At 63.7% G+C, this 12142-nt stretch overlaps 3 protein-coding genes across 3 annotated transcripts in view; 1 reads left to right on the top strand and 2 right to left on the bottom strand.

Moving 5' to 3' along the window:
* The window catches only part of F751_4378 (DNA-directed RNA polymerase II subunit RPB2), a gene marked incomplete at both ends in the record, with an annotated part of 6348 nt that extends 3945 nt beyond the window's left edge, over nucleotides 1–2403 (bottom strand). Inside the window, 2 exons of the mRNA XM_011398067.1 lie at nucleotides 221–2232; nucleotides 2339–2403. Of these exons, the coding sequence (XP_011396369.1) occupies nucleotides 221–2232; nucleotides 2339–2403 (2077 nt within the window). The remainder of the gene's footprint in view (nucleotides 1–220; nucleotides 2233–2338) is intronic.
* A 728-nt stretch (nucleotides 2404–3131) lies between these two features.
* F751_4379 (Methylmalonic aciduria type A protein, mitochondrial) lies at nucleotides 3132–4980 on the top strand (the record flags this gene model as incomplete). The annotated part of the gene is made up of 5 exons (XM_011398068.1): nucleotides 3132–3302; nucleotides 3517–3743; nucleotides 3893–4115; nucleotides 4332–4583; nucleotides 4759–4980. 5 exons carry the CDS (start codon nucleotides 3132–3134, stop codon nucleotides 4978–4980), a joined length of 1095 nt encoding a protein of 364 aa, XP_011396370.1.
* Nucleotides 4981–6809: 1829 nt separating this feature from the next.
* F751_4380 (Zinc-binding alcohol dehydrogenase domain-containing protein 2) lies at nucleotides 6810–11704 on the bottom strand (the record flags this gene model as incomplete). The annotated part of the gene is made up of 11 exons (XM_011398069.1): nucleotides 6810–6863; nucleotides 6997–7166; nucleotides 7453–7783; nucleotides 8113–8620; nucleotides 8883–9094; nucleotides 9260–9546; nucleotides 9782–9959; nucleotides 10774–10937; nucleotides 11062–11167; nucleotides 11268–11369; nucleotides 11489–11704. 11 exons carry the CDS (start codon nucleotides 11702–11704, stop codon nucleotides 6810–6812), a joined length of 2328 nt encoding a protein of 775 aa, XP_011396371.1.
* Between the last annotated feature and the right edge of the window lie 438 nt (nucleotides 11705–12142).

The following is a 12142-nucleotide window of genomic DNA, read 5'->3' on the forward strand; positions in this document are numbered from 1 at the left end:
TTTGGGCACCCGGAAGGGGCGACCTTGGGAGTCAGGCGCGCAGTAGTTCTGCAGCAAAGGACCCGATGAGGTAGGAGGCCCTGCACTTGCACCGCATGGCCCATGCTTCACCCCATCCTCCAGCCCCAATCCCCCCCTCTCCTCCTCCTTGCACCCCGGACCAATCCTGCGCTCCACACAAACGCACACACACACGCTCTCCCCCCCCAATCAGCCTCACCCTCTCGCGCGGCCTTCAGGTCATGGATGCTCATGGCCATCATGGTGGTCTCCTCCTCCTCCACGTCCACGTACTCGATGGCCCCCGCCTCAATGAGGCTGTCCCAGGAGAAGCCCGTCTCGTCGCGCGCCTGGAGGGCCACCACGTCGCGCTTGCGCACGCGCAGGCGCCGATCCTGGACGATGAAGAGCGGGCGGCAGCAGCGCCCCGCGTCGGTGGTCAGGCGCAGCTCGCGCAGGGGGATGTCGTGCACCACGCCCACCTCGGTCTCAATGTCCACGTGGCGGCGCATGGCGCGCAGGCGCGCCACCAGGTCCCCGGGGTCACGGTGCACGCCAACCCACACGCCGTTGACCAGGATCTTGGTGGCGCGAGCCACCACCCCGGGCGCGATGTCCTCCAGCGCCTCGGTGGCGCACTCCTCCAGGAACTCCAGCAGCGGGCCCGCCGCGCAGCCGACCGACACGTAGGTCATGAGCGCCAGGTTCTTGACCAGCCCGCAGGCCTGGCCCTCGGGCGTCTCGGCGGGGCAGATCATGCCCCACTGCGTGTTATGCAGCTGGCGCGGCTTGGCCAGCTTGCCCTCGCGCCCGATGGGCGAGTTGATGCGGCGCAGGTGCGATAGCGTGCTGGCGTAGGTCAGGCGGTTCAGCACCTGGGTCACGCCGGGGCGCAGCTCTCCGGGCCCCCCCAGCACGCCCCAGTTCCCCGTGGCCAGGCTGTACTTCAGCCCGCGGCTGATGGTGTCCTTGTTCACCGCGGCGGTCAGGTTGATCTCGCGCCCGCGGTCCACGCAGCGCTGCACGTGCGCGCGCGTGTCCTTGCCCAGCTTCCTGAACAGCGCGCGGAAGAGGTTGGCCAGCAGCGGGCCCCCCAGGTCCAGGCGCTTGTTGCCGTAGTGGTCGCGGTCGTCCTCGTCGCGACGACCCAGGGCCACCAGGAGCAGGCGGTGGACCACGTAGCCCAGGAAGTAGGCCTTGCGCGTCTCACAGGCCGGCTCCATGGAGATGTGGGGCAGGAACTCCTTCTCCAGCAGGTCGCGGGCGTAGGCCACGCGGCGCTCGCGCGTGGCGCCCACGGTGGTGCCGCGCTTGCCGATGTAGTCCAGCGCCACCTCCTGGTCGCCGATGGGGAAGGCCTCCTCGATGCTGGGGCGCAGCGCCTCCAGCATCGCGTCGTCGCCAAAGTCGTACACTATGTGCTCCAGGATGTCGCGGTCCGCGGTGAAGCCCAGCGCGCGGAAGACCACGAGCAGCGGGATGTCGGAGCGGATGTAGGGCAGCGTGGCGCGGATGCACTGCCCCGCGCCCTTCTTGGCCCCCGCCCGCGACAGCATGCGCACCGACATGGAGCTGCTCGCGCGCACGCTGCCCTCGCAAACCGACCGGCACTCGGCCTGGAAGGCGTACTTGGACGGCTGGCTCTTCCTGAACACGTACACGTGGTTGTTGGCCATGCGCTCTTGGGCAATGAGCACCTTCTCCGAGCCGTTGATGATGAAGTAGCCGCCCTGGTCGTAGGGGCACTCGCCCAGGTCGCTCAGGTCGCGCTCAGAGCGGCCGTGCAGGTTGCAGTAGTCGGAGCGGAGCATGATGGGGACGTCCCCCAGGAACACCTTGTCGTAAGGCGTCACGTGCTCCTCGCTCTCCTCCCCCTCACCGTCCGGGCCCGGGCGGCGCGTGATCACCCGCTTCTCCAGGTCCACGTACAGCGGCGCGGCGTAGGTCAGGTTGCGCAGGCGGGCTTCCTTGGGGAAGATGGCCACCGTCTCGCCGTCCGCCTCCACAAAAGTGGGCTTGGACAGGTAGATCTGGCCAAACTTGATCTCGTATGTGGTGCTCTCCGCCTCCTCCTCCAGCGACTGCCCCGGGTTGTGCTGGTTGTTGGGCGTGACCGTGATGAGGCTGTTCTCGTCCACTATCTCCTGCAGGCTGCTGTTGATGAAGCCGTTGAAAGAGTCCAGCTGCTGCCGCACCAGGCCCTTCTCCTCGAAGTAGGCGCTGATCACCGCCCTGGTCGGTGTTGGGGGGAGCAGAGGTGGGGCCGGAAACCACTCCTCGCATGCGTCAAACACGCTTTACAGGCACCAAACAAGCAACCGCTCCGAACATCGCGTACCACGCATCGTTTTCCTCAATCTCCTGGTCCTCGGCCACCGCCAGGTCCTCATCGTCGCCGAACATGGCGCTCCCCAGGGGAACACAGCGCGCTTGCTCTCACCAGCCACCTCTCTACCTCGCCATGGCTGCATGCGAGGGTGCAATGCGGGCGGGGGAGGCGGCGTGCATCGCCCTATGTGCAGCTGCGACGGGATCCCGCTTGTGTTCCAAGCCTGGAGATGACGTGGCAGGAATTTATTGTGTCGCGCTCGCAAGCCTCGGAACATATCCCAACAGGCTCTGGGCATGGGTGACCAGAGTTAAGATAATGGTATATAATCCAATATGTGCAATCCCGATGGATCTGGCGTACTGCACTGGTCTGTGACCAAAGGCGATCACTTGCCCTCCGAGACTGTAAACCCAAACTGAGGCACAAGGCATCCCTGTCATGGAGCAACCTTGACAGCGCACAGAAGGCATTGCTTAGTAGACAATTCGGTGTCCTCCCCGTCAAGGAGGGATCTTGTTGTCGGCTGCAGCGATCCATGCATCGGCATGCGGCGCCTGTCCTTCGGAGCCTTGGCAAGGCCATGAGCACATACTCCTCTGCAGGTTGGCTTTTAGAGTGATTGTCTTTGCAATCGTGTTGAATGGATTGGGCGATGTGTACATAGTTTATTTGATCATCAAACAATGTGCCCTTGAGGTAATTGTCCCAATAAAGTACTTCCTCCTGCCCATGCCGTGTGTTTGCCCTGCAGCTGTCACCAGTGGCCCACCTGCAGATATGCATCGCATGCATCGCGTCCATGCCCAAATCCCACATCGCCTCTGCAGCGGCAGCAGCAGCTCGGCTCAGGAACCTCTTTGATGCCAAGGACGTCGCAGAGCTGGTGGACGGCATCCGGCATGGCCAGCGACTGGCTGTCAGTCGGGCGATCACCCTCGTAGAGTCCACTCGGCCCCAGCACAAGCAGTCGGTGAGGGGGACGATGCGATGTGGCTGAGCGGCGCAGAGCTGACATTTGTTGCGAGTTGTGGTGGCTGCTCGTAGCCACACTGTGTTCCTCCTAGAATCTCATGATATGAGGAACAGTGAGGATGATCTTGGCGCTCGAGAGGACGATACTATGCTCAGATGAGCGCTGTTTCAACACTTGTGAAAGCTCTTCCGTGTCTCCCTCGCCCTGCCAGGCTGCAGCGCTGCTGTCACAGCTGTCCTTCCGTCCCGGCTCGGCCCCACCCCCGCTGGGCCTCCGGGTGGGCATCTCCGGCCCCCCGGGCGCTGGCAAGTCCAGCCTGATTGAGGCGCTGGGCTGCGCCCTCGTAAACGCTGGCGAGAAGGTGGCAGTCCTGGCCATCGACCCCTCCTCGGCCCAGACCGGCGGCGCCATCCTCGGCGACAAGACGCGCATGTCCAAGTGAGGCGATGGGCCAGGGATGGAGGTGCCATGTGCCACGGCACCAGTGTCTGCCTACAGTGGGTGCTTTCCCTGGGCATCTGCAATGACGCCCCCTCGTGTCCCCCCCCTCAGGCTCACCCACCTCATCCCTCTCCCCCCCCCTCCAGGCTGAGCTGCCTGGACGGCGCGTTCGTACGGCCCACTCCCTCCCGCGGCACGCTGGGCGGGGTGGCGAGGGCGACGGCCGACGCCGTTGCCGTCTGCGAGGCGGCGGGCTTCACCTGGACGCTCATAGAGACGGTGGGCGTGGGCCAGAGCGAGGTGGCCGTGTCCCGGCTCTGCGACTGCATGGCCCTGGTGATGCCCCCCGTGGGCGGCGATGAGCTGCAGGTGCGTGAGGGGGGATTGGCTCCGCGGGGGTGCCCTTGACCAAGCTGCGATGGCTTGCGCAGGCATACAAGGTGGGCAGGTGGGAGGCCGTGGTGTCAAAGCAGGGGTCGGCTGGTTGAGACAGCATGGGGTGCTGCTTCAAAGTAGCGGGAGAGGCCTTCTCCAAGCACACCCATACTCCACCCCGTGCTCCCCATCCCTGCCCAACACACCAAGGTGATCAAGCGTGGCATCACCGAGCTCGCCGACCTGGTGGTGGTCAACAAGGCGGACGGCCCCACGCAGCTGGCGGCGCGGCGTGCGGCCGCCGCCTTCCGCGGCACGCTGCACTTCCACCGCGCGGTTCGCCGAGCCTGGACCGCGCGGGTGCAGACCGCGTCGGCCCTGACGGGCGAGGGCGTCGGCGCCCTGGTCGACAACCTGAGGGAGTACAGGCAGGCCCTCCTCGCCAGCGGCGAGCTGCAGCAGGTTTATGGGTGCCTGTGGGGGCAGGGGGGGGGCAAGGGATGATTGTGGAGGGATGTGGTCCCGTGGAGACGATGGGTTGCAGGGTGGGGCTGACTGGACACTCCCTGAGGGCTCAGCGTGTAGGAGCAGTCTGTGGAACCCCCGTCGTATCCTCCCATCCCCCACACACCCCCAGCTGCGCCGAGACCAGGCGATCCACCTCGCGTGGAAGGCGGCGGAGGAGGGGCTTCTGGAGGACCTGCGGTCCAGCGAGGGCGTGCAGGCCGCGCTGGGCACGCTGCGGCCTCAGCTCGCGGCCGGCAGCCTGGGGGTGCGCCCCGCCGCCGAGGCCATGCTGGCTGCGCTGCGTGCGGAGTGGTCTAGCGGCCAGGGTCTGGTGGAAGGGATCAGGCGCTAGGCGCTTGTGAGCACACCTCCGTGGCGCAGAACTCCATCTCGTCGTTCATCCCAGGGCGATGCCATGCCCCTCCCTGACCTCAGCCTCTTACGCGCTCCGCTGTGCGGTGGGGTTCATCTCGATGTAGTTGCATGACATCGCTGTGCTGCCCAAAGACGACAGACGCCTGTCCGTCCTCGCCTTAGTTGCCCTTATGCCACCCAGATCTGTCAGCAGTCCATCTGTTGCATCAGGTCAAGTGCATGGAGTCATGGCAAGAACATGGCAGGAGCTCCATGGTGTATGTCAGGGAAGGGTACCGTATCACGCTTGCTCCAGCTCAGCACCAACAGCAGCCTCCTCGCCAGCCTCTTGCTCCCTTGCGTCGCCGGCGCCGGCCGCCTCCACGTCCCCTGCCTCCCCGACCATGGCCTCAGGCACGGCTGATGCCATGAGGCCTGCCAGGTACTGCAGACTGGCTGCTGGCAGTCTCCGGTCCAGGGAGCGCACACGAGCCCGACACGCTTTCCAATGCGCAAGGTTGTGCTGCAGCAGGACGTCCACAGGAGGGGGCCGGCCCCCCCCGGTCCGAGGAAGGGAGGGGGGGGGGGAGTGGGGGCGGGCCCAGGCTTGGTCGGGGTCCGTCTACCTCCTCCCTCCATCCACGTCCGCTGGGCGCAGCTTTAAACAACTGGCAGTCAGTGGGGTGGTGAGTGGCAAGGAGTGTGGACGGTTGGTCAGGAACAGCTGCCGCCCGAGGCATCTTGAACGGGGGTGAAGGGCAGTCATTGCTATGCGGGGCAGACCTCTTCCGCGATTTGTCTTCATGTACGACGGGGCATGACAGGGAGAGAATCTCTGCATCCCTTGCTCCACCCCCTCCCAAGCGGAAACCATCGCTTGCTCACCTCCTGCTCGATGGGAATGTCTGGGGCATTCCGCACCCATGCCCTTGCCAGGCCGTAGAGAGAAGGGGCCTCCTGTCCTGCGCCTGGCAGCCGCACTCTCCTGTCACTGATGGTCACGATGCTGGGGTCGACAGCCGGTTCGGGGAGGGAGGCCGGCATCGGCGCCCAGGTGGTTCTAGCGGGCATGGGTGAACCCGTCAGGGACGTGGCATACCGCGGCTGTGATATCCTGTGAAGTGGGAAGGGACTCATGTCGGCAAAGTTATCCCCGAGCGAGAGCTCATCCTGCCTGCCGAGGGGCAGCGCCCCCCCCCACGACGCACTCCGACAAGCCTTCCCACCTGCTCGGAGCCCCAGCCTCCTCCATGCTCGCCAAGAGTTGGTGCCGCGCATCGCCCGCTGTAGTTCCTGGTGCCTGCTGAAGTGCAGGTGCGCTAGGCGACTCATGTCGCGCTTCGGGTGGGGTGTCGGGTGTCTCCACTACGCCAGCTGGAGCCTGCCTGTGCTCTGGGCTGGCCATCATGAGGGGATACAAGGGCGTTACATGAGAATGTCTGCTCGGAGCAATGCAAAAGCTGTGCATGCACAAAGCCCCGTATACATGCAGCACGCAGCTGGCAAAATCTTTCTCGCGATGCTTGTGTTTTTGCGCCCTGCACTAGTGTCCCGATCTGTGGAGGGGTGTTCGTTATCCCCACCACACGAGAGGATGCTGCATGTGCACGATGTGGGTGGCTCCGGCCTTACAGTTAGTTCAGGAGAGCCACAATGTGTGATAAATTTGGTTCTCAGAGGGGACACGCCCAAAATAGGTGCACCTCAGTGCAACACTTGGTCTGCTTTGCAGGGGACTCTGCAGCGGAGAGCAGGCCATCACTCCCCTTCCTGCACATTTGCTTGGGTCTGCACTCCAATCCAAGTGCTAGGTTGAGGCCAGTAGCATCACAGCTTGGCTCCCACCGGCGGCAGGGTGTCCTCGCTGATGCGCACGTACACCTGCATCAAGCATGTCGCCCAGGGTTGATGACATCCCCATACCAGGTGCCGTGCCGGTGTCACTGCCTGCGAGTCGGTCAGCCAGATGGTCTGAGGGTACAGCAGTCCCAATCCCCTGGCACCCTCGCCGAACCTTTCCAGATGATTGCCCGCTCTGCAGCCGGTCGACGGCAGCGGGCACAGCCTCGATGCCCACATGCTCGGGCGAGTCCAGGATGATCTTCAGCTTGCCGGCGCTGTACAGGCTGATGAGGAGGGCCAGGTGGCGCCTGAACTCGTGCGTGTAGTGCAGCAGCAGGAACCCTGAGAATTGGGTTTTGGAAGGGTGGGGAGGGGCTCAGGGAGGGTCCGCCATGAGGGTACATGGGGGTTGATGCACATTTGCTGCCATCCATCCCGACACCCATGCATGCCCGGGAGGCTTGCGATGCACCCACACGCCGCCGGGTGGGATATCGCCAGGACCTGGCCCCTCAGGCCTCAGCGCACCCCTGCCGGTGTGAAGTGGCCCTGCATAACACTCCCCTCGGTACCTGGCCCTTTGCATCAGGATCCTCCTCCCCCTTCCCTCCCCAACCGACATGCCCACCTGTCACGGTGGTGGACTTGTTCAGCACCTTCTCCGGCAGGCCACGGTGCGGCATCGGCTTCCAGCCGTCGGGCCCCTTGTACTGGCTCATGGCCCCGATCACGATCAGCCGCCCCTTCTGCGCCAGCGCGTTGAGGCAGGTGCCAAACCACTCGCCGCCCACCGACTCCCAAACCACGTCCACGCCGCGCGGGTACTCGGCGCGCAGCACCGCCTTCAGGTCCTCGGTGCGGTAGTTGACAGCGCGGTTCGCGCCCAGGGACCGGATCAGGCGCGCCTTGTCCTCCGACCCCACCGTGGCGATGACGTGGCACCCCGCCAGCTTGGCCAGCTGCACCGCAAACTGCCCCGCGCCCCCCGCCGCGGCAGTGATCAGCACGGTCTCCCCCTTCCTCAGCCTCCCGCACTCCTGCAGGCCTGCAGCAGTGCGGACGGGTAGGTGCGGTTGCTTGCTGTTACTCATGGTTTGGGGGGAGGGGGGGGGGAGAAGGCCGACCAGAAACAAGGGGAGGCTCCCTCGCGATGAGGATGCAGGCGCAGCCCATTGCCTGCCAGCCGCGTCGGGGGAACGAGGCAGCCCCGCGCCCGCCACTGTCTCCCTCCTTCCCCCATGTGCATTGATGTTTGACCACATGCCACACACCCCTGCCATCAGCCCACCCGAGTAGATCCCCTCGCACCGATGCTGGCGGTGAGGCCCGAGGTGAGCAGGGCCACGTACTCTGGTGAGGGACCCGGCACGTCCAGGCAGGCGCGGGCGGGGACGAGGGTGTAGTCCGAGAAGCTGCCCGACACCATGGTGGCCACGGCCTGGCCCGGGCGCGGGTGCTTGACCCCGGGCCCCACCTCCGCCACCACGCTCACCGCCTCGAAGCCGGAGGGGAAGGGCAGCTGGGCCTCGGCCGCAGCGGTGGAGGCGTGGTACTTCCCCGACGTGTAGTTGATGTCGGAGGCGTTGATCCCGGCGTAGACGGTGCGCAGCAGCACCTGGCCTGGGCCGGGGGCGGGCACGGGCCGCGTCTCGAGCCGTGTTGCGGCGCGGAAGTCGTTGGACAGCCGCCGTATCATGACGGTGCGCGTGGTGCGGCCGCCGGCAAGGCCCTGCGTGGCCCACTCGCGCCAGGCCGGCACGATGGGGCTGGTGGAGGTGGCGGGGCGAGGGATGTACCTGGGCGATGATTGGGAGGGGGGTGGGAAGAAGGGGGCCGCATCGGGTGCGACGGGCTGGGCGGCTGGGGTATGAGATCATCGACCGGGGAGGTGCGACGAGCAATGGGCCGCCGACTCGGTCGGGCACTCCGCGTGAATCGCGCCAGGCCAGGGGCCTCCGGTTTGATGTACTCATGCAGACGCCCAGTGACGGTGCATGTGGCGCACGTGTACCCAATAAATGCACACTTGCAACCCCTTACACCCCAGCAAAGACTCACTGGAGTGTTTGAGAAGGGGGCACCGCCTCCATCCACTCCCCGGTCATGCGGAGGACGAGGCACTGGCCGACGCGATTGGGGTCGGTGATGAGCACGTGCGCCGCCTCTGCCACCTTGTCTGCGGTGAGCAGGGTGCCCGCCGTTGCTCTGTAAAACGGGGACTGGGGCCCGCTCTGGGCACGAGCCTCAGCGACCAGCGGCGTGTCCACAAACTGAGTTGATAGGGGAGTGGAGAGGCTTGTTACTGACGGGGGCGGTGTTGGTGGGTGAGCATGGCTTTAGACAGGCTGGAGGGTGCATGTGAGAGCTTGAAGAAACAGGTCCTGAGGTGTCTGGCTGGCACCGAGGAGCTTGCCATTTTCCTGCGGGAAGCTCACCTCGGGGCAGAGCGCGCAGATGCGGATGTTGCGCTCGAGGAGAGGCTTGGCCACGGAGCGCGTGGCGTGCACCACGCCCGCCTTGGCCGCAGCGTAGACGGGGGAGAAGGGCATGGAGAAGAAACCGCCGGCGCTCGCCACGGTGATGAGGACGCCCTGCCGCCCCTCCCGCCGCCCGCCGGCGGGGGCCATGGCCTGGCTGGCCAGGCGGATGCCGTCGAGCACCGCGCCCAGATCGATGTCCAGGGTGGGGCGCCAGGAGTCGTCCTGTGCACTGAGCAGGTCGCCTGATGGAGGCCGGGTTTGGGGGGGTAATTGAGCGGCAAAGGGGGGATGACGAGGGCGCCACGGACTTGGTCAGTTTAGGAGAACGCAGGGTGTGAGGATGAAGAAGCTAGATGAGTGGTGACGTTGCACTGGTGGGCTATGTTGGCTTGGCAATGCAAGTAGCCATTGATCTACATCGCGGGCCCCGGATCACACTCCAGAGATCAAGCCAGAGCCCCTCCTCTGGACCAGTACCTCTCTCAGGGATCCCGGCATTCAGCACGGCGATGTCGAGGCCCCCGTTGCGACGGATGTGGTCAGCGAATGCAGCCTCCTGGGACGCCGACGAGGCCACATCGCAGTACACTGGGGTTGCATTTGGGCCTGCCAGGTCGGCGGTGGCACGAGCCCCCGCATCGCTGACATCGGCAACCTGTTATGTTGGGGGGTGGGGGAATGAGGGTTCTGCTATGCTTGGAGGAGCAAGCATGGGCAACCCAAAGCGACACACGCAAAGCAATCGAGTTCGAGACGTACATACCGTCACATGGCAGCCGTGTTTTGCGAGATCGACGCAGATAGCACGTCCAATGCCGCTCCCACCCCCTGTTACGAAAGCCGACGCACCACGCAAGGATGCCATGCTTCTGAGTCTCTACAGCGATCAAGAGACAACAAAGCTAGAATGTCGTTGTATTGGAATGCATGCACTGCGTTGGTCTTAGCGAATAGCTGAATGGGCGCGGCATTGAAAAGTAATTGCTAAGATGTTCCGACACAAACATCCACGTGGGCAAGCCCTGACGGAGAACCAGCGTCCTCCTCTACATGACATCCTGCCCACGATTACACCCTACTCTCAGCAGCATGCAGGTTTGTTCCCACGCCCTGAAATGAGACTAGGATTTTCAGAGTGAACCTCAGATGTGTCTCCACAACAAAATAAGAAATGAGCAGCAAGCTTGAAGATCAATGGACCTGGCATGAACATGATTGATCCTCGTACCCTGTCTGCGGTCCAGGGGAGCATCTGATGCCAGAGACACCACCTTCAAATCTCAGCAAGGCAGACAGCCAAGCAGAGCATTTCCCCCGGGCAACATCATCCAAGGATGCTGCCTCGCTCTCTGACTCACTGCAAAGATGCCGCGGCACCGCGCCTATGCGCCGCATCAGGCCCTGAAGCTGTCACGTATGGTCTGCAGCTTGCTCTGGCTGCGGGCCCACTGCTTCTCGCTGGCGCTGACCACAAAGAGGTAGGCCTGGTCCCCTTTGATGGTGAGGGACGCCAGGATGTGGGGTCCGTCCTTGGCCTGCAGGGCGTTGAGTTCATAGATGTAGTAGGTGCGCCCATCCGAGAGAGTCTTGGAAGTCGCGCTGATCACATCATCCTCGGCTTCCAGGGACGAGCCTGTGAAGGGTTGGGGCGTGGTACAGAATTAGCTGATGTTGGGTTGTGACAGTTTCAAAGCAAATGATCAGTGGGTCCTGTGCGACCAAATCCTTGGCAATGTCCCTGGCCCCATGCTCTGTACCTGTGACATAGTTGCCAACCTTCTCAATGGCCCGCTCTGGCGGCCCAATGTCGCTCAGCTGGGCTCCGGCTTTGGAGATAAGCCGGAACAGTGGAGCCACGATGAGCTGCATTGGATCACACCGAGGCCTGTAAGAATATCTGAACAAGTCATCAAAATTGAACTATGACCCTCGTCGGCGTCAATGGCATGAACCTCCTTCCTACCTGTGCTTTGCCCTCTGCCTGATTTTGGAAGAGGGCTTCGTACCAAGGCTCGTCGCAGCGGGGCATGCAGAAGTTGCCCGAGAGGATATTGAGAATGAGCCCCTACGGCAGTGTAACAGAAAGCAGGTTGGGTGTGGCCCCAGCAAAACCTCTCGCCCGTCAATGCCTCTGCATGCCTGTCCTGGCAGACAACATCTTCAACTCATGATACACCCACACACCTCCGACCAGTTCTCTGGGAGGACAAAGGTATAGAAGGAGGGGTCAGGCTTGATCACACCCGCTCGGATGGCGGGGGTCTTCTTCTCATCTGGGGTGTACTGTACAAAGCCTGGTGTCGAGGCAGGTGGCAAGTACGCCCTCACGGGCTGGGAGGGTGGGGAGCGAGCGGCGCTCGCAGGGGATACGGGGATCCAAGGGAGGTATCCGACCCCCATTAGACCGACCAGGGCAGCCCGTCGATCCAGGGGGCTCATTGCATGTGGCGCATACGCTCCCATGGGAGGAGGTGCCACGAGAGGACCCACGTGCACAGGTGCTGCATTGTGCGCTCTTACAGCGACACCATGCCTGGTTTGAGGAGCTAGTGAATGCATGGTAATTTTCCCACCACAATGTGTCAAGTGCATGCCTGCGCAGCACCCTTTGGCATCGCACCAAGGGCCGTGGCTGTGAGAGGGCTGATCTTGGTTTGGAGGCATCGCATCCGCAGCATGCGATCGAACACGGAGTCAGCATGCGGGCTGCAGTGTCGTGATCAAGTAGAGAACGGCATTGATCATGAGCATGCAATATATACTGCTGGTGTCTCTGATGAGAGGCTAATCGAGCGCCTCTGCTGATCGCACTATCGAGTACGGCATTGCTCACTCTCA

The sequence above is a fragment of the Auxenochlorella protothecoides genome, assembly GCF_000733215.1.
Source record: "Auxenochlorella protothecoides strain 0710 unplaced genomic scaffold scaffold52, whole genome shotgun sequence".
NCBI classification, from domain to species: Eukaryota; Viridiplantae; Chlorophyta; class Trebouxiophyceae; order Chlorellales; family Chlorellaceae; genus Auxenochlorella; species Auxenochlorella protothecoides.